The sequence below is a fragment of the Chelon labrosus genome, assembly GCF_963514085.1.
Source record: "Chelon labrosus genome assembly, chromosome: 11".
In the NCBI taxonomy this organism is placed as follows: Eukaryota; Metazoa; Chordata; class Actinopteri; order Mugiliformes; family Mugilidae; genus Chelon; species Chelon labrosus.
The window spans coordinates 4681824-4701036 of NC_140344.1; the positions used below are offsets into that span (position 1 = coordinate 4681824).

General features: G+C 43.4%; 1 protein-coding gene across 1 annotated transcript in view; it reads right to left on the bottom strand.

The window, feature by feature from the left end:
• Positions 1-688: 688 nt before the first annotated feature.
• met (MET proto-oncogene, receptor tyrosine kinase) overlaps positions 689-19213 on the bottom strand; it is a 64197-nt gene continuing 45672 nt past the window's right edge. The window contains exons 12-21 of the mRNA XM_084555830.1: positions 18574-18723; positions 12976-13129; positions 12047-12181; positions 10631-10891; positions 8688-8768; positions 7101-7282; positions 6886-6995; positions 5759-5924; positions 5490-5626; positions 689-3689 (exon numbers count right to left, since the gene is read on the bottom strand). Of these exons, the coding sequence (XP_084411956.1) occupies positions 3413-3689; positions 5490-5626; positions 5759-5924; positions 6886-6995; positions 7101-7282; positions 8688-8768; positions 10631-10891; positions 12047-12181; positions 12976-13129; positions 18574-18723 (1653 nt within the window). The 3' untranslated portion in view covers positions 689-3412. The remainder of the gene's footprint in view (positions 3690-5489; positions 5627-5758; positions 5925-6885; positions 6996-7100; positions 7283-8687; positions 8769-10630; positions 10892-12046; positions 12182-12975; positions 13130-18573; positions 18724-19213) is intronic.

Here is a 19213-nt window from a genome sequence, read left to right on the forward strand (position 1 = left end):
TAAGTACCGGTGTGAACACACCCAGGATGCATTTGAGTGAGCCGATCTCAGACCACATTTTAGAGGTGGTCTTGGCTGCATTTGACTACATTACTTTGTCAGTGTGAACACAGGGTTTTAGGCAATGGCAGAGTATTCTGGGTTACTGGAATCCAACTTTATAATGAGGCTGCTTGTCAGGGTTAATGAGACAATAAAAACAGTGCCAAGACTGTCAAGAGTTTAATCTTTCAAGAAAAGGAATTGGTTAAATACCTTCGTTTCTATATATTGTCGATGAGGCTCTTGTTGTGAGACCAGACAGGGTGTAACGGTAACCTGTCTTGAATGCCATGGTCATGTCTCATTTAGACAGAGGAAGAGGGAAAAGTCTAGACCACGGCACTTATAGGGGTTGAAAGGAGGGAAGGGAGCTGGAGGTGAAGGGCCAGAGGTCACCTCCAGGCAATGGGAACCATAATGGGTGAATATCCGTGAACAAAGGCCGACACAAAAGGCAGGGACTATGTACTCAAAATGTTCCACAAACACATATCATGTTGGTGCAGTTCGAGACCAAATAACCATCTGTCTTTGTCTAACTACTGATCTTTTTTTAAACAAAACTTTCAAACCTGTGCCTGAATTTAGAAGTTTTCCAAAACCTACACTCTTGTGATTACAGCATGACATTGCACTCACAATATCTTATTGTTCATTGTGAAACTGAGGCAATAGCAGCTGCACTTTAACGGCACAATGCCCAATCAAATGGAAGGCACGATGCATAGTAATCACAGTTCTCTGCAGTTGTTTTATGTTTGCCTCAAGGAAGTTTTGTTCAGCAGAAAACATACCATTGTGAACAGACGACACGCAAAATACAGGTTAACTCTGATAGTATAGCTTTATTACACTGACAAAGTCCATTTGACAATACGTAGGAACATGTACCTTCAGGATTTGGATTTTTTTTACAGACATCAAACTCATACATACACATAGAACAGACAGTGTTAAGCTCAGACGATGTGTTGGAGAATCACATGGTCAGCAGTCTCTGAGTTTTGTGAGGTGGCTCCAGTTCGTTCGACATTCTTTACTATTTTCACAATGACCTAGCGGTAATGATCAGGAGCTAAATGAGCGTCCGCACGGACCAACAAAGATCCCTATGATCCATTCTCCTATTTACAAAATGGCAGTGGTTTGTCTTGAAAGCAAACGTTTGGTTAACGGCTTTGTTTGCTGCTTGCAGCGCAGTTCACTCACCATTGGCTTTCCCAATGGATCATATCTTGAAAGAGAGAGTCTCATCATCATCAATACAAAAATATAGTACAGCAATATTCTTGTCATAGCAAACATTCATACCTGTCCATCAATGGCCCAATCACATCGGCACCATTCAGATAAAAAACAAACAAAAAACAACAACAACGAATAAAAACCCCAACATTATCTGCTACACAAAATAATGATAAAAGGGGCAATGGCCACATGGTTTGCAAATGTTCATCCCATTTGTGATAAATGAACTTTACTTGAACTACTTTGTAGATTAGGTTGTTTTGCTAGCCATGTTTTCTATCTTTCCAGGTAGCCATTGATTTCCACCCATTTCAGCACAGCATGGAAATCAGAAATTGAAACGTTCAATCCATCACATGTTCACTAGTTAACTCAATTGTTGGACAAAAATTAGAACATAACTAAACATACTACTTACTGTGATGGATTACACAGCTCAGGTTTCAAGAATATTACAGTATGAAATGATTTTACATTGTGCTGAAATGAATGAAAGTCAAGGGTGACCAGCGGATGAAGAAAATCTAAAACTGTGTCAGATGAGAATTGACAAAATCAACATCAGTATACGTTATACATGATTAGAAGTTAAAATTGCCAACATGCAGGTTTGATCACGAAACAAGTAAAATATTTCTGCACGGTCGTCATAAAGGTACAGTGATGTACAGCTGTCATCACTGATAGTCACAACACAATCCTGCTTGGAAAACAGATGTGCCTTTTGAAGTAAAACTTTTACTCAAGACTGAAACAAATGTGAGTTCAAACCCCATCTGTTTGAAAGCATTTACATCCTTCCGTTTTATCTGGCGCAGCATGTCAATCAGTTGTCTTACAAAACAAGTACAGATCTGTCAGAGCCTGGCATAGCAAGGCGAATTCTTACCAGGATACGAGTCTGGTAACACTATACTTGGATTTCATTGTGGGACGTGTTTCAACTGAACCAGAGAAAAAAATACCTCAGATGACTTGTATGACTACGTCACGGTCACTCTTCTGTCCATCACCACGTAAAGCCCACCCAAATCGATGGGCCTGGCAGATCTCTGCTGGAGCATAATCAGTTCCCAATGCAGCAAATCCAGACCAGCTTTATAGCACAAAAAAAATCTGTGTGCAGGGAAATACATCTGGCTTCCAGGCTAGATCCAACATACAGTTCACTCATCAAGAAAAAAAATCTCTAGAAATGGGCTTTTTTAGTGTGAGAGTTGTAGTTTTATACATGACAGAAAGTTAACAATTACATGACAAGAGGTGCTTTTAACTCTTTTTACTCAGAAGAATCTGCTGAGCCACGGCATGACAGTGAGACACATTTTCCGAGCACATCAAAAGCTAATTGTCCAAAGATAATTACAGAATAAAGCATCCAGTGATCTGCACACGGACAGCAGGTTCTTTACACATCTTGCTTTTCACACCCACCTGCTGACAACAACCCCAATCGTGCCTCAATTGACTCACCCGAGGCAACAAAATCTATCATAGCAGGCTGCGCCGCCTCTCACGGTGATATGTTGTTTATGGTTTTGTTGAGGTGTGAATCTTTTTGCACAACATGAATACATGGCCATTTGTTACACATTCACATTACTGACAGCATGAAGGTCCACACCACATCAATGTATTGAAGCACATGCCACCAGGGGAAGGGTGGAAATCTATCCACTCCGTGTGTGTGTGGGGGCAGCGGCCAATGAGATGTGCTCATGTGACGGCGGTTTTGTCTGCTGGAAATCTTGGAGGAGGCGTTCCTGTCCCTTGTAATTGTCTTCTAAAAGACAAACAAAGTCTGACCTCACGCTTCCCAAGGTCAATGAAAGGTCAGAAAGGTTGGCGGAAGTCGATAAGGTCAGCCCTACAGTTCATGGAGGCCGCTGCTGTTTGGTGATGCTTGAGATGGCCAAAGGCCCACAATCTATGTACACTGAGAGAACAGTCCAAGCTCCAAACCAGTCTGTGTTTTTCCTCAGCATGTAGTGTCCAGTGTTTTAACTGCTATACAGTAGTTCTTAGACAGTCCTCATCACCTCACATTTTTCTTCCTTACTCTTTCCCTCTTGCCGAGTCTCTTCCCTCTGCCTTCCATCTCCCCCTCCTTTCGTTTCTGCTCTCAGGTACAGCATTCACGCTCAATGTGAGAAAAGAGCGTGGACTGGGACGGCAGGGACGTGGAGGCGGAGGGCTCGGAAGAGGAAGAGGAAGAGGCGGTGGAGCCGAGGAGGGAGGGGTAGGGGGTCAACTTGTCGATGTTGACGTACGTGGTGTTGAGCAGGACGTAGTGCTCCCCGCTGAAGCTGGAGAAGATGGCGGAGATGCGCGACACCAGCTCGGAGAACGAGGGCCGCCGCTCCGGCTTGGGGTGCCAGCACTCGATCATCACCGTGTAGCTGAAGGAGAGGGGAGAGGAATTGGAAAACAATGTTCCTTTGTCAGAAATCAGACAAACAACATTGGGTAGCGCAGGGTAGAAATCATACAGAATAATTGCAGGTTCATGGGTTAAGTGCATCTCAATGGGATAGCTTCCTTTTTGTGAGCTTCTCTGACTGCACTGTTTCTGTAATAACTACTTTCATAGGGTTGAAATCTGGTGCTACTGTATTTCACTGTCATTGGTATAGTGCTCATAAAGCATAAAAGATGAGCAAATTTCACTTTTGAGAAGATGTAACCAGAGGGTTTTCTTGATAAAGTGTCAAGTATGATAAGTAAGTAAGACATTCAACATTAGCACCAGACTTAATTCATTATTTAATCATGAACTAATGGAACAATGTAGTTGAATTTTATATAATATTAGGTTTTGTGTTTGACATTTCTTTTCTTTTACTTTATCAAAAAGGTTTCATTTCAAAACGCTATGATAGGTATTTACAGTTAATTTCATCATCTCATCATTATCATCATTCTCTAAAAAAAAATGTGCGAGCTGTTCTTCCCTGACAGGAGTTATGTATGTGAAATGGAAAAGGTCTTACGACTGTTAATTCTGTTGACGTGTCTCTAAGATAAGGCTGACGTCCACATCAAAAATCAGAGTGGGGCCTTTTTCCCTTTCTAATCTCTTTGCAACCAAACCATTCAGCCTGTCAGAAACTGGATCTTTACTGGTGCCAGTGTTATTTTTCTTTCCCTGACATGGCTATTAAGTTCTGGAAATGAAGAGAAATGCCCTGTTACTGCGTGTTCAAGGTATGCCAGTGTCTATTGTGAACGATCGGAGCTGAAGAATTTTTGCAGACGTGTATCTCCTCCTGACGTCTCTGTTTAATTTACAGCTTGGGAATTTTGGGCCTCTGCCTCCCTCTCACCTGAACACTCCCACTCCCCTCTAATTTTCACAGGCACATGACATGCAGGGCAACGCGGGGTTTTATCTGCGCTGTATGAGATCACCCTTGGCATTGCTTCACAGTACAAATGGGTCTGGGTTTAAAGGATAAGGACGACTCAGATACTGCAGTGTTGAGTGAGGGGCTATGTGTAGTGTACAGACACTGATGTGATATTTTCATGTAAATAAATGTCTTTTGTCTCTTTCCACCACTCATTTCTTTCATAAACAGAGGTTGCTCTAGATACGGCAGTTAGTCACAGGAGGAGGTTCTAAAGGTTCTAACTAACCACAAAATTTTGCTTTGCAAACATGAAATGATCCAGAGTCAGCGAATGAATGTCAAACTCTGACAACAGAAAATACAAGAAAAAGGGTAATCTCCGCACTGCCGACGCTGCTCTGATTGATGGGTGAGCACTTAACTACAACAGCAACAAGCGCTTAGCAACAAGGAGAGCCAAATAGAAAAGAAATATCACACTTGCTGGATTTCCACTTGAACGTGTTTCGGGTAAGCCAAAAAAAAGTGTGACTTTTATTTGACCCACAGATGTGATGAGATGTGACGCTCGACTAAAGATAGAGAAGAGTTTAAGTGTGTTTGAACCTCTCGCTGGGGATGATGGATGACCTAAACTTGGAGTGCGTTTTCCTTATAACTTCCATTGCTTACATAGCTCTTTCATTTGTACAGATTTTTTTTTTTTGTGCTATGCTGTCCTGGAGTCAGACTCTAGGCCTATTTTCATGATGTTTTTAAGTGCAGCTCTGAAGCCTATATCCTTGCTGACTGAGGTGAACGACAGGTGAAAAGTATGTGTGCTGTATATATGTGTGCGTTTGCACTCACAGGGCGTCAGGGCAGAACTCTGGCTGCAGCAGCCTCCTCCCCTGCAGGAGGAACACCGTGATGTCAAAGGAGTTCACGTCAGAATATGGCGGAGCGCCACGGGTCATCAGCTCCCATAGCAACACACCAAACGACCACTGGAGAAAAAGTGATGAAATTAGCTCCTTACATCACTGTTTTCCTTTTACTAGCAACACATGTCTTTTTGTAAATGAAAGTGAGATAGTATCACAAGTTTCCATTGCAAACGGACTGAAGATTTGACTCACCACGTCTGACTTAGTGGTAAACTTGTGCGTTTGCAGACTCTCCAGGGCCATCCATTTGACGGGCAGCTTGACACCGCTCTTATTGTGGACGCTGTAATATTCTTTGTCATAAATGTCTCTAGCCAGGCCAAAGTCTGCCACCTTCACTGTGTAGCTCTCATCCAGCCTGTCATGGCAAAAAATAAATTATTTTCTAATGTATTTATGTGTTGTTATGTTCTACTTCCTTTTCATTTTATATACTTTATATTTACCCTGATCAGGCATAACATTATGACCACCTTCCTAATATTGTGTAGGTCTCCCTTGTGCCTCCAAAACAGTTGTGACTCATCAGAGAATGGACATGGGCCTTCTGAGGGTGTCCTGTGGTGTCTGGCAACAGAATGTTGTTAGTGGGGGCCTTTGGGTCCTATGGGTTGAGGGGAGGGGCCTCTGTGGATCATCCCACAGACACTTGATCAGTTCGGGATCTAGTGAATTTGGAGGACAGGTCAACACCTTGTGCTATTCTTCATGTTTTTTTTAGCTTTTGTGTCTGTGTCTGTGTCAGACTGCATCCTGCTAGGGATGGCTGCTGCCATCAAGGAGTGTCATTGCTATGGGGTGGCGGTGCCTGGTCTGGTCTAGGTAGGTGCTACATGACTAAGTAACATCCACATGAATGCCAGGTCCAGAAGTTTCCCAGCGGAACATTGAAGATCACTAAATGGTAAATGGTAAATGGCCTTGCTTTTATATAGCGCTTTTCTACCTATTGGTACTCAAAGCGCTTTACAGTCAGAGACACACCTACCCATTCACTCACACAAGCACTCACACATTCACACACCAGTGCCACGCACTGGGAGCAACTGGGGGGTTCAGTGTCTTGCTCAAGGACACTTCGGCATGTGGCACATTCCGGGGATTGAACCGCTAACCCTCTGGTTCGCGGACAACCCGCTCTACCTACTGAGCCACAGCCGCCCCACTATTGGTCACTAGATCAATAGACTAGATGGTCAATGTTATTTACTTCTCTTGTCAGTGGTCATAATGTTATGCCTGATCCATCTATATATCTCTGTATCTATATATCTTTAAAACACACTCATTCAGTGTTGAATGAATAATTGTGAGCTCACATGCAGTTCCTGGCAGCCAGGTCTCGGTGGACAAACTTCTTACTGGCCAGATACTCCATGCCTCTGGCCACCTGTAGCCCAAAACCCATCAGGTCCTTCACCGTTGGATTCTGGAAGAAGCAGTTCAAATGAGCAACTCTTCTTGACATCGCCTTAAAGCAATACAATATCTGAACAGGGAGCCTTGAATCTTCTACGCTCAAGTGTGCCCTTACATGTCCCTCGTCGCGGATGAAGTTGCGCAGGTCGCCGTGCTTCATGTAGGGCAGGACCACCAGTGGTGACCCTTCTGGTGGAAGGCAGATACCCAGCAGAGAAAGAACATTGGGATGGCTGAAGTCCTTCATAATGATTCCCTCCTTCAAGAACTGGGACACTTCTTCCAAGTCTGTGATACCTTTTAAAAAATTCAAAATTCCATTTTAAGCAACAGACAGCCAAAGATTTCCATGTGTGTGGAAAAAGTTTTAGACCAACAGTCACAGAGCGGCTGGAATGATAGCTTGGACTTTAGCTGATGATAAGTAGCAGCTCTGCTGTTTTGACACCAGTGGGAAGGTCATTCCTCAGAGCTCCCTGGGGAATAAGGACAGTGATGGAAACCTACAGTGTGATGAAAACAGCCTCCCTGAATACCCTCACCCAGACCTGACCCAAGCCAAAATCCCATTTGAAAATTGCATCCATGCTTCTGGTGCCTCGCACTTTAGCCCCACTGACTCTGCTGTAATCTGGTTAGAGACAGAAGCTCTTCAGGCGGACGATTAGCCTTCAGCTGAGGTTAGACCCCAAAGACAGAAAGAGACGATATATCATTTCAGAGCCTTGATTTGAAAGTTACGGAGGAAGATGATGTGATTTTATATTTTATTCACCAATCATTACTGAGATACAAAATGTGCCATTGACAATTATCGTTGTTATCATTTGTTAGTGTGGCACCCATAAAAGCCTTGAAAACCAAATGAAACAAAATGCCAAAACGATGCAATTCTGCCCCGCGAGTTCACTAAAATTAATAAAAAGAGATTCTAATCCCTGTGGACTAGACCCCAACAGGCCAAGCTCATCCCATCACACTGCGGCTGGTGGCTCTTTGTGACTACATAGGCCCTTCCTCTATATTGTCCCAGCATCAATCTCCCTGCTCCAACTGACAGGTTACACGATTAGGGGGGACCCTAATGCCGTCCTCACCATCAGACCCTCATTCATCACCATCATCTCAACCTGAAAAGGACTCAGGGCTCTGATGAGATGAGATCCATAATGCTATTGGGACGCTGTGATATCATACAATAAGCACGCAATATAATACAAGCAGATGTGGGATTGAATGATTGTGACTGGACGTGAATATGTTTGGACAAGAAGAGAGTGCGTTGAGTCTTTGGGTGAGTTGGGAGGGGGACTGGGAACCACTCAATTTCTACAAGCACAAAAGAGAACAAGGGAGGAGGACGAACTAACATTAATGGCGACCAAAATCCAGGTTTCACAAACCACATTCAAATCATACCAGGTTTGTGAAACATGGATATGCTACTAGGAGTACTCCAATAGAAGTAAGTGCCTGGCGAGTACCTTATCCCAGAAGTCTCAGTTTCTGTCCATCCAGAAAAAAAACACAGCCTGGGACAGGGTGAGAACTGTTTCCAAAAGAGGGTCCAAAAATGCTAATAGAGGAAATGTGTGGTGTGTAGATGAAACTGCAGTAAATCTGTGAGTTTCAACAAGAAATTATTAGCGTTGGTGTAAGGTCTGTGGCTGATGTAGTGAACATAAAGAGGCTTTTAACTTACGGTTCAGGGACTTGACGGCGCAGTGCTGCTTCTGCCCGTCTGGCTCGAGCAGAGTTCCGTGGAAAACACAGCCAAAGTGGCCTGCAGATTAGAACACGGTGTGCACAGCATTAGTCAGAATCATATCAGGGTGTACAAAAACTCATGTTTAAACCTGTCAAGGGCTTCCAAATAACACGCCTTCACTCCACACAAATGATGGTGATATCTGAGATGCAACACGTTAAGCCCGACTGACAGTGAACATGACGGAGGCCACGCTATTACAGACAATTGATCGTTTGCATTAGCTGTGGGCCCCATAAAGAAGGTATTTAGTCACAAACTTGGCTAGAAAGCAACTGTGATGCCATAACGATTCTGATTCTGATAACATCATCTGCTTCACGGCTTGATGTCCAAACAGATCCAGTAAGTAAACCACAGCATCTGAATCGTACCCATAAATGGACACAACTGAATGCCATCATCTAAATTACCCACTTAGCTTGCCCTGAGACATTGTGGGCCATATTTAGATTCAGATCTTGGCTTATTGAAACCTTCTTCTCCAAAGATTTAGGGACTGTGTTCTGCCAGTTGGCTCCGTGATCACAGGAATTACAGAAATCAGACAGAAAACTTTTCTGTCCGTATTCTTACACAGCAAAATGAAAGCCTGGAGCAGGACTCATTGTGTTGATTTCACTGGTCAAAAAAACACTGACTGCTCTGTACAACAAGTACATCTGACTCTGCATGTGTGTTTCACACCATAAACAGCAATTTCTGATTCTCTTGAGTTACCATTAGCATCCCATTAAATCTTCCCCCTCCATGTAACCCAGTATGAAGCTTTATTCATTAATACCCCACACATGCTAACAACCAGTGCCAACCCCCCTTGAATTATTGTGCATTTTATTGAATTATATCTCCTCTTTAAGGCATGGGGGCTTGCCCCAGACTGGGAGGGGGGCACGAATGAAATGAGCGCGGTGTTCTCCTATCACGTCCGTGCAGATGGCTGAGGGTGTTGGATTACGGCTCCCAACAATGGGACCCTGGGAATACTAGCTGTGAACAAATCATCCTAGGCCGCTTTGAAAAACTCCAGCCTCCAAATCCAGGCTCTTTTCTTCGGAGGGTAATTCAGCTGAGGGGGCAGAGGGCTGCTTTCTGTGAAATGGAGTGGTTTGGGGCCTTTCTCCCCTTCATATTGAATTTGATCTGTGGGTCTGAGCCACATGCTTAGACACCTCCATATGAGGCGATTCTGTTTCTGCAAGTCGGTTTCATAAAGCAGGCAATTTTTATTTTTCCCCTATTTAGAAAGTCAGGTTGCAAATGCTGAATGAGTTGAACTGCCTATATACAGAAGTATTTAAACAAACCTTGACAGAAGAGAGTCTTAAACTACTTTAAAACTAGGGGGTTCAGCATTTTTTAAACGTTGACAAGACATCATTGTCTTTACTGTGTCCTAATTTGGTCATACTCTACAACAGGAACAACAACTCACATTGGTTTTGGCTGAATATAGATCAGTCTAACACTCTTCCTGTACCTTTTGCACGTTCATTTTCCATGGCCCACTGAACACCATCACTGCTATGCATCATGGGCATCTTTTGAAAATGGTTATTCACTGGTCATCGCATTAATGACTGCAGAACTCTGCATGTACCTGTGTATGTATATTGAATGCTTTGACATAGAAGCTTGTATTGACCAGATGCTTATACCACATTTTGAACTCAATAAAAGCCTGGATTTGCTACTTCAGTTTAGTAGGTAGTTAGTTTGTTATCTGAAGCACAGAAAATGAGGAAATGCCCACTTCCTTAGGCTATTTAGCAATACAGCTATATGTAGTGTTGTAGTTTTGGCACTTCTGCTTCCTGAGAGTCCGTAGAGTAAGTTCAAAAACCTTTACCGGTAAAGACACTGCAGGTGTGACTGACCTCTGCCGATAACCTGGTTCAGGTGGAGCAGCAGCTGCTCCCTGGCGATCACCACGTGTTGCACCTCCGTCAGCAGGTCTGGGTGGAGACAGGATGGGTCAATGTGGACTGGAGCCATCAGCAGGGGTGACATCAACTCGCCTTCCATCCCCAGACCCATCCCACCTCCCAGTGCCGCCAGTCTGGGAGACAGCAGCTCCCCATTGCTCCCATAGACAGGAGGAGCTGCCCGGCATGTCTCGGGCCTGTCAGTGCCCTGATCTGGAATGGGAAAGGAGATGGAGGGGGTCAGAAGTCACCGACTGTATCAATGGGGGCCTTTCAGAGGTCAAGGCGTGTTACATGATCAGAGAGGGAAAGCTACAGAGGCAGAGAGCAACTTGACACTGTGATGGAGGCTGGGAAAACAAAGTTTCTGATTTCTTCTCTGATGCTGTTAGTGGAAGAAAAATAAGTGCAAAGAAAATTAGTGAAAAATTACCCACACTTTATCTCAAAAAGCCACAACAAAACAGTGACTATAGCAGAAAGCTCAACTCTGGACTTTCAGCTACCGATCCTACACCCCAACTCTCCCCAAGGGCAAGCATTAGTTCATTAGTAAGTCTACCTTCTCATTTAAAGCCTTTCACGTCACTTTTAAGCAGCAGGAAAATTGCTCTGCTCATAATAGTGTTGGATCATAATACAAAGAGCCTCCCTCACACCCTCAGGATCCAAGCGGAGAGAACCGAAACCACAATGAGGATTACGCCTAAGTCCTGGAAGGGTAGTGTGATGGTCAGCTTACTTGATGAGAACAGACTCAAGAAGAAATTGTGTCCGAAACAAATATAAACTATAATATAACAGGCAGACTTGCTTTAGACTCTCTTTAGCTAACTGTGCATGCAATATGAGAAAATTGTCATTTATTCTGCAGTTTTTTAGAGTGTTTTAGCTTTAATCTGCCATTAATCCATGACAGTTATTTCATTATTTTGAAATATCATGGTAGGGAACTAATTTGTTGATGCTGATTACACCAGCATGTGTGTTATTTCTACTGTGTCGCGCATATAATGCAGTTTTGGGTCAAACTGCATTACTATCCCATATGACCAATCACTGACTGTCCGTTTCAACAGCTTTAACAACAACAAGTTATCAGGGGGCAGTAACACCAGGTTAAGATAATCCACAGTGGGTGTGGGTGCTTCTGATAAACTGATTCGCTTAAAAAATAAAAAAATGCACTTTTCATCAAGGCTACAGGTGTTAGTTTAGAACATGTACAGTCAGGCATGCACTGCTAGCATAGCGCTCAGCCCCACAGGGAGGGAAGCAGACGGAGGGGAGGGAGAGGGAGGGAGGGGGAGGGAGGGGGCACGGGGATGCCAGGTGAGGTAGGGAAGGGGGCTTATCTGGTTGACGTACCCTCCAGCAGGGTTGTTCTATAGTCGACTGACTCGTGGGAGACCATTTCGTTAGTGGGGCTGACGCTCCTCGCGTTAGCCAGCCTGTCCAGATGCTGGATGTGACCCCGGCCATCATACCACACCTCAGACAGATCTGGAGACAAAGGCGGAACAAGAATAGAAATGGAAACAGATTGAGGGAGGAATAAAGTAGGAGGAGATTTTGGGTACAGAAAGGAAGGGAAGAAGAACGAGGGAAGAGAAGGGGTATAGGGAAGGGGCAAGACAGGAAAAGACAAAAGAGATGGAGAAATGAATTACTGAGAAATGCTAAGCGCTTACACCAGTGCGCCCCACACGCAACCTTACTGTAAACCCACCAGGCAAAACAAAACCCAGCAGACACGTGTGCACACAGGTTAGAAAAGACACACTGAACTTCATTTGCAAACACGGACACACACTCAAACACATACAAAAGAAAATGCACACCTTAAAGCACACACAGAAATGGGGGCACACTGAAAATTCAGTTAGCTCAATACAAATAAAACAAAAAGTATGATTGTCTTGTCATAGATATTGGATGTAACATTCATAATATATACTGTATAATATACAAAATCTATAAATGATGTATATGCCACTAATTACACGTTTGTATTTTGCTAACATCGCATATGCAGTCAATTCTTACATACTATTCTCTTTTCTTTTTGTTGGTTGTGACTTGTGCTGATACCTTCCGACAGTAAAATATTTTAAATGACCTCCCTTTGCAACTGTTCAGGCCAAACCTTTTCATAAGCCACAACCAACATACATAAGAGCAGTTACAATTACAAAGGCCTGTAAAACCACCCTCAATGTCTGACATTACAGTCAAATTATACGGTCAGAAGCAGCAGCAGGAGTGAACCAGCCTTTAAGCAAACTCTCTGCTCTTACCATCGATGTGTTTGTTCCTCCTCCACATCAGCAGCGTGCCCAGCAGAAGCAGCAGCAGGCTGACGCACACGCACCCCACGATCAGGCCCGTGTAGTCCTGCTCCTGCGCCAGCGTCACCTTGCCCAGATGCCTGATGGAGTCCGCTTGCCGCCACTGACAAAGGGGAACGAAGTAGACGATGAAAACATTGGACTACACTTCTTCCAAAGATGACCACGCTTTGTCCACATTCGTTACGCACTTTATACTTCGCTATTAGACATTGCTACAAAATAAAACTTTCTATAACAACATTAAATTATTAAAGTATTTCCTACAAGCTCGATCCCAACAGGTCATGTTGTGCAAGAACGTATTGGCTGTAAGTCAGTAAGGTGAAGCAGTGTGGTTGGAGTCAGAGCAGTGAACAGCAGTGTTACGGCTCTAAGAGCAATCAAGTGAGAGCTGAAATTAGATCATTGATTAACTGGAGGATTTGTTGGAGCACATGCCTAACAGAGCATCACCAAGTGACTGCTGGGTCAGTGGGTTGGAGGCCTCTGAGGGACCTGACTCCAAATTTTGAATGTTTATATTTAGCTGCCAATTACTTTACGTAAAATTGCAGTTCCAGTAATCAGAATCAGAATACTTTATTAATCCTTCAAGGAAATTGTCATTGTAAGTCATTGTCCTAACACCGCACAAATATTGTCCTATAATTGTCTTTATGTAGAGGATGATAAACAACGGCCACCACAGTACACGTGACACATGCAGTATGCCATGCATGGCATACGGTATATGGCACAGACACAGGCATTTAAAACCTATGGAGCTGGCATTCAGACATGTGGTATGCAATAACCACGCACACGTACACACAAACACAGTCTGTTGCCACAGTCTGGAGGCAGATTACATCAGTGATATTGCTTCTGCCATTATTAGGTTTAGTGGAAATGAGGTTTCTACTGCTGCCTGCTGCTGTAGACGGGGCTGTATGTGTGCGTGGGTGTGTGAATATGTGTTTCTGTGTAAATGAGACTGTCTGAGTACGTCTGAAGGTAGGGCATGTAAGAATGTGTGTGTGTGTGTGTGTGTGGAGGTTTGTATAGCTGAGGGATATTGGCTGACCTCCCCTAAGATAAAGCCTTCCCTCACAGGGCCGGTTCACAAGTCAACAGCGATGATCTGGATAAAGTTTGGTCTGGAGGCAACCACTGGATATTATCTCTACACGAGGACGTCTAAAGCCCATCATCTGATATTAGTTTGTATTAGTTTGGACATTTCACAACATTTCTATTATCTACTATGATATTTGGAGGGGCGTTTCTGCAAAAAAGGACGCTAAATGTAATAAAAATCAATCTTGTTTACTCGTGTTTTCCCACGAGCTTAGTGGCCTCGATAAGTGGCAGATGGAAGAAGTTTGAAACCACCAGAACTCCTTGTAGAGTTGGCTGTACAACTTCACTGAGTAACTGAGCAAGTAGGGCCTCTGTCAGGCATGTGAGCGGGGATCCAACTGTCACACTGACAGACCTTAAGAAGTCCTCCATGTCTAAGAGCTTGCCAGAAGGATGACTGCGTCCCAGTATCTCTCCGTCAGTCAGGCTTTCATTATAGAGTGGTTAGACGGGAGCCACTTTAAAAGGCATGTCAGACTGTTTGGGATTTGACGGCGCTGAGAGCAAGAAGAAAACGATTCTCTGGTCTGACGACTCAAAAGCTGACACAATTGCAATACGTCTGTTGAAACATAAGCAGTGATTATCACCAGATAGATCATCGTGATGTTGAAGCATGGTGTTGGCAGTATCAGGCTAGGGGGATGCACTGAGCAGCAGCAAGAGGAGCAGTGGTGTCAAACTCACAGAGATGGCCAAAATTAAGAACTGACTCCAAATCACAGGCTACGCGATACGCTGAGCGATTGCAGAGTCAACCATGAGACTCTGATGAGTTTGTCAATAAAGTTGGGAGGGGACGTACCTACCTGATAGCAAAAGTTCAGCTACTGCAGTGCAGTCTGGGATTTGTATTATCAATGGTGCGCACGCAAAATACATATAAAATATTATCTTGCGGGCGGATACAGGCCTTGAGTTTGACATGTGGGAGCTAGAGGGAGACTGGTCAGACTTAAGGGAAGAACAAATGCTGCAAAACACAGAGAGTTCCTAGAAGAAAACCTGCTCCAGAGTGAAGCAACCTGACACTGGAGCAGCGGTTCATCTTTCAGCACATCAGTGAATCAGAGAATACGGCCAAGACAATGCAAAGTAGCTCCAGGACATGACTGAAGCTGTTCTGGGATATCTGTGGAGATACCCGAACACGGCAGTTCACAGATGCTTCCCATCCTTTTCCAAACTTCTTTGATCCAGATGAGCAAGAAGACTCAAAGCTGTAACTGCCAAAGCAGCTTCCATAAAGCACTGAAACAAGGGTGTCAGTAAATGAGAGACTGAAATAAAATAAATATTCAAAGATATCTAAGCGCATGTGTGGACTTTGTCATCAGGGGATACTGAGTGTAGATCATCCTTTAAAATTAAATTTACAACATAATGATGTGCACAAAAAGGGAAGGGGTCTGGATACTTTCCAAAGCAACTATAGGCAAGGCTTACAATTTTCTGACTTAGCTACGTATACTTGAGTTTAATTTCCAAAAAGTAGTCAAGATAAGTCTGTTAAGGACTGTTAGGGGAATGTTTATTGACTGTTTCAGTGTTACTGATGGCAAGAAAAAAATTGCACAGCTTCTGAGTGTCTTCCAGACTGTTCTTATGCAACTGGTGTGACTGTAAATGTGTCTTTGACGTGGATCAATTCTCCCCCAGATTATGATCAAGTGAGATTCATGATTCAGCACTTTGGAATGACTTGATTGGAGAATATTTGGTGCATCTGAAGTTGACCTTACCAAACAAACAAAAAAAAAAAATGAAGACCTGAAAGAATATTTGGGGCTCATTGTGTGTGAAAATGTGTGTGGGTGTGTGTGTCTGTCGGTGTGTGTGTGGGGGTGTTCTCTGACATTACTGTTCTGTACATCGCCTTCTAGCAATTCAAAAGCTGCCTGACTTATATTCCAGTGACAGCTGGTTGCTGAGGCCATTCACTCAACACACTGTATAATAAAGGGTTTTTATAAGTTACTGTATTAGGACAGGAGGGTATTTGAAGTTCTTTTGTGAATGATCTGGAATGCTGACGGAATGTGGTGTTTTCCATAAAGGTCCCAGAGTGCTTAATAAAATGCTCAACATGGCCACTGGCAGAACAACCCTGTTTCCGCCTTCCGCTACCTCCTAATGCGAGAATTTGTCTTTAATTTCTTGTGTATAATATATGCTTGCATCTAATCAAATCTAATCATTAAAACGTCTGTCGAGTGGAGTAAGGATGTGTGTGTGGTTGGGGTGTGGTTGTGTGTGTCTATAAACAAAAGGCCGTCTTGATTAAAGTGCCCTTGTTAACCCACTGTTGCACAGGTGGGGCCTATACATGTGCGTTTATACAGGTGTCTGAATTTGCATGTAAATGGAGTATGTTACGGTGGCCTAGAGAGCACAGTGCACTGCAGCTCAAGAAAACACATGCAAATAGACAAAACACAAGCATGGTAAGAAGAGGTCTGCATCAATCACACAACACATGCAATGCAAACACACTGCAAGTAGCACAAACGACAATGGAAATGTTTCCAGGGAAACACAACGAGTGATGAACCCGGCTGGGATGTGCTTGTTATTCAAAGCTTCATGACTTTTGGAGCTGTTGATGTTTGTTACTTATCAGTGGTGTTAGAAATATGTTTTTTGTTTTGTTTTTTTTTGTTTTTCTTTTGATACCCTGACTGCATTATTCCTTATAGGCCTATTGGTTGTTAGTGGTTTGTCAATTCAAACTATCTGACAACAAACAATATTATTTTTTTATTAGATTGACAGCATTCAGTCATTTTATTCACAGTTTATTTAGAGCGTTTTGATCAAATGTTATTTCCATCGTTGTTTGTGTTCATTTGTAGTGCATTTTTGTACTGTTGTAACTATCTGGTGGTGTGAGCATTTGCATGTGTTGTCAAATCGAGCTCTCTTGGCCACTGCAGAGAGCGGTGTGTGTTAAGTGCAATAAAAAAACAAAACAGGGCTGCTAATAAATCAGCCACGAAATGTCTGATGTCTGTATAGTGACGCGTCCAAAAAGTAGAGATAGAACGAATAAAACCTGAAGTACGTGTTGTTAAACCAAAGCCAAATTCAATGAAATACACTCAAACTAATCACGACTGCTGAAAAAGCGACTGCACATACTTCGTCCATCTTTCATCACTGTGTGTGTTATGTTTTAGCTATGCTGCTTCTCTCAGAGCCAGGTGCTGTGATACGATATGATACATTTTATTGTTGAAATTCCTTCTCTGAGCCCGATAATACAAACAGTGGGGGACTTTTCATATAAATGCATTATAAGTGGCTTAGTGGATTTCTGATTTATCACAACCACTTGTCTCAGAGCAGATGTTTGACACACACAGTACCAGTTCAGTTCTGTTGATCATGATCATTCTTGGCTCAGAGGACCTGGGTTATGATCTCACCATTTATTACAAATATATTTTTATCATAAGGTAGGAAATAATTTGAGGTGTGTGGGTGGGATAGGTGTAGGCAGATCAGTGCTAAATGGTTGTTTTCAGTTGTTGTGAGAAGTTCTAAAAAATAATATACGTACAAGAATCCTGAAAACCTGCTTAACAAGTCTTTAATCATCTTTCCTTTTGGAAAAGCAATGTGTTTGCATATGGTGCTGTTCCTCAACTGAAGAGCTTAAGGAGCTAACATTCTGATGAAATCAATCAGCTTCCAGTAAACCTCTAAACAGTTTAAACACCTTGCCACACACAGCCCCTCCAGTGCTATATAAACACCACTTCAGACACACGCTGAAGCTGTTCTCTGCACATGCAAGGAGGCCCTCTATTGAGTGAAGTGAGGATGTGTGCGTGTGTGTGTGTGTGTGGTTGGGTGTGGATGTGTATTTGTGGTCACTTTCTATAAACAAAGGCTGTCTTAAAGTGTCTTTGTTGACCAACTGTTGCACAGGTGATGAGGGTGGTACCTGGGTGTACATGCGTATCCAGGTGTAGGTGCTGTACACCAGTATCTGAATTTGCACGTAAATGGTTACGTAGTGGGCGGCACAGTGGTGTGGTGGTTAGCACTGATGCCTCAAAGTTTGCATGTTCTCCCTGTGCCTGCATGGGTTCTCTCTGGGTACTCTGGCTTCCTCCCACCGTCGTTAGGTTAACTGGTGATTCTAAATAAATAGGTGTGCATGTGAGTGACAATGGTTGTCTGTCTCTCTGTGTTAGCCCTGTGATAGACTGGAGACCTGTCCAGGGTGTACCCCACCTCTTGCCCCGCAACCCTCCAGAGGACAAGCAGTTACAGAAAATGAATGAATGAATGGTTACGTAGTCTTTATGGGCAGCTATGCAAGTGTAATAATAAAAAATAATAAAACTGGTTAAATACTGCTGCTTTTGGCGCAAAACAAGGCACGTGTCTTGATGTCTGCATAGTGCAGGTGTTTCTCACCTCCACCTGCAGCTCCTTGGACGTGGCGGCCTGCAGCTCGGTGGGAACGGTGCACTCCAGAGTGTTTCCTACCAGGATCAGACTCTCACAGCTGTGGTTGGAAACAGTTAGGACCTGACACTTCATCGCCTCCCTGTCCATCCGGTCACCCTGTGGTGAAGAGGAGGGAGAAACTGGCCATGAAAAGGTGGGAGGAAAAGGGAGGCATAGAAAAAGAAGAAGGAGGGAAAAAGCAAGGAGGAAAGAATAGTAGCAGTGAGAGACAAAAGGGAGGAAAAATTGAGGAAGGGAGGCATGCACGATCAGTTGTTGGAAAAGACGTAGATGTCAGCCGGAAGGTTCGTTATTTTGATCAAAGGTACTCCCAAACAGGAAGACAAAAAATGGTTCATTTCAAGATAAGATGGCAACAAACTATGCTTTTGAGATCAAACAATACATGCCATTTTTATGTGAATCACTTACTCGGGGTCAAAAGTCTGGCTGCTCCACAAAAAACTATCATGGAAACACTTCTTTGCCCAACTAAAGTTGACGTCAGGGTACATACACCAAAATATATTTTACTTGGTTCGCTTTATTCGGGCTCTGAACTTCAATATAAAGTCATCGCAGACCATAAGAATGTGTTTTTTTGCAA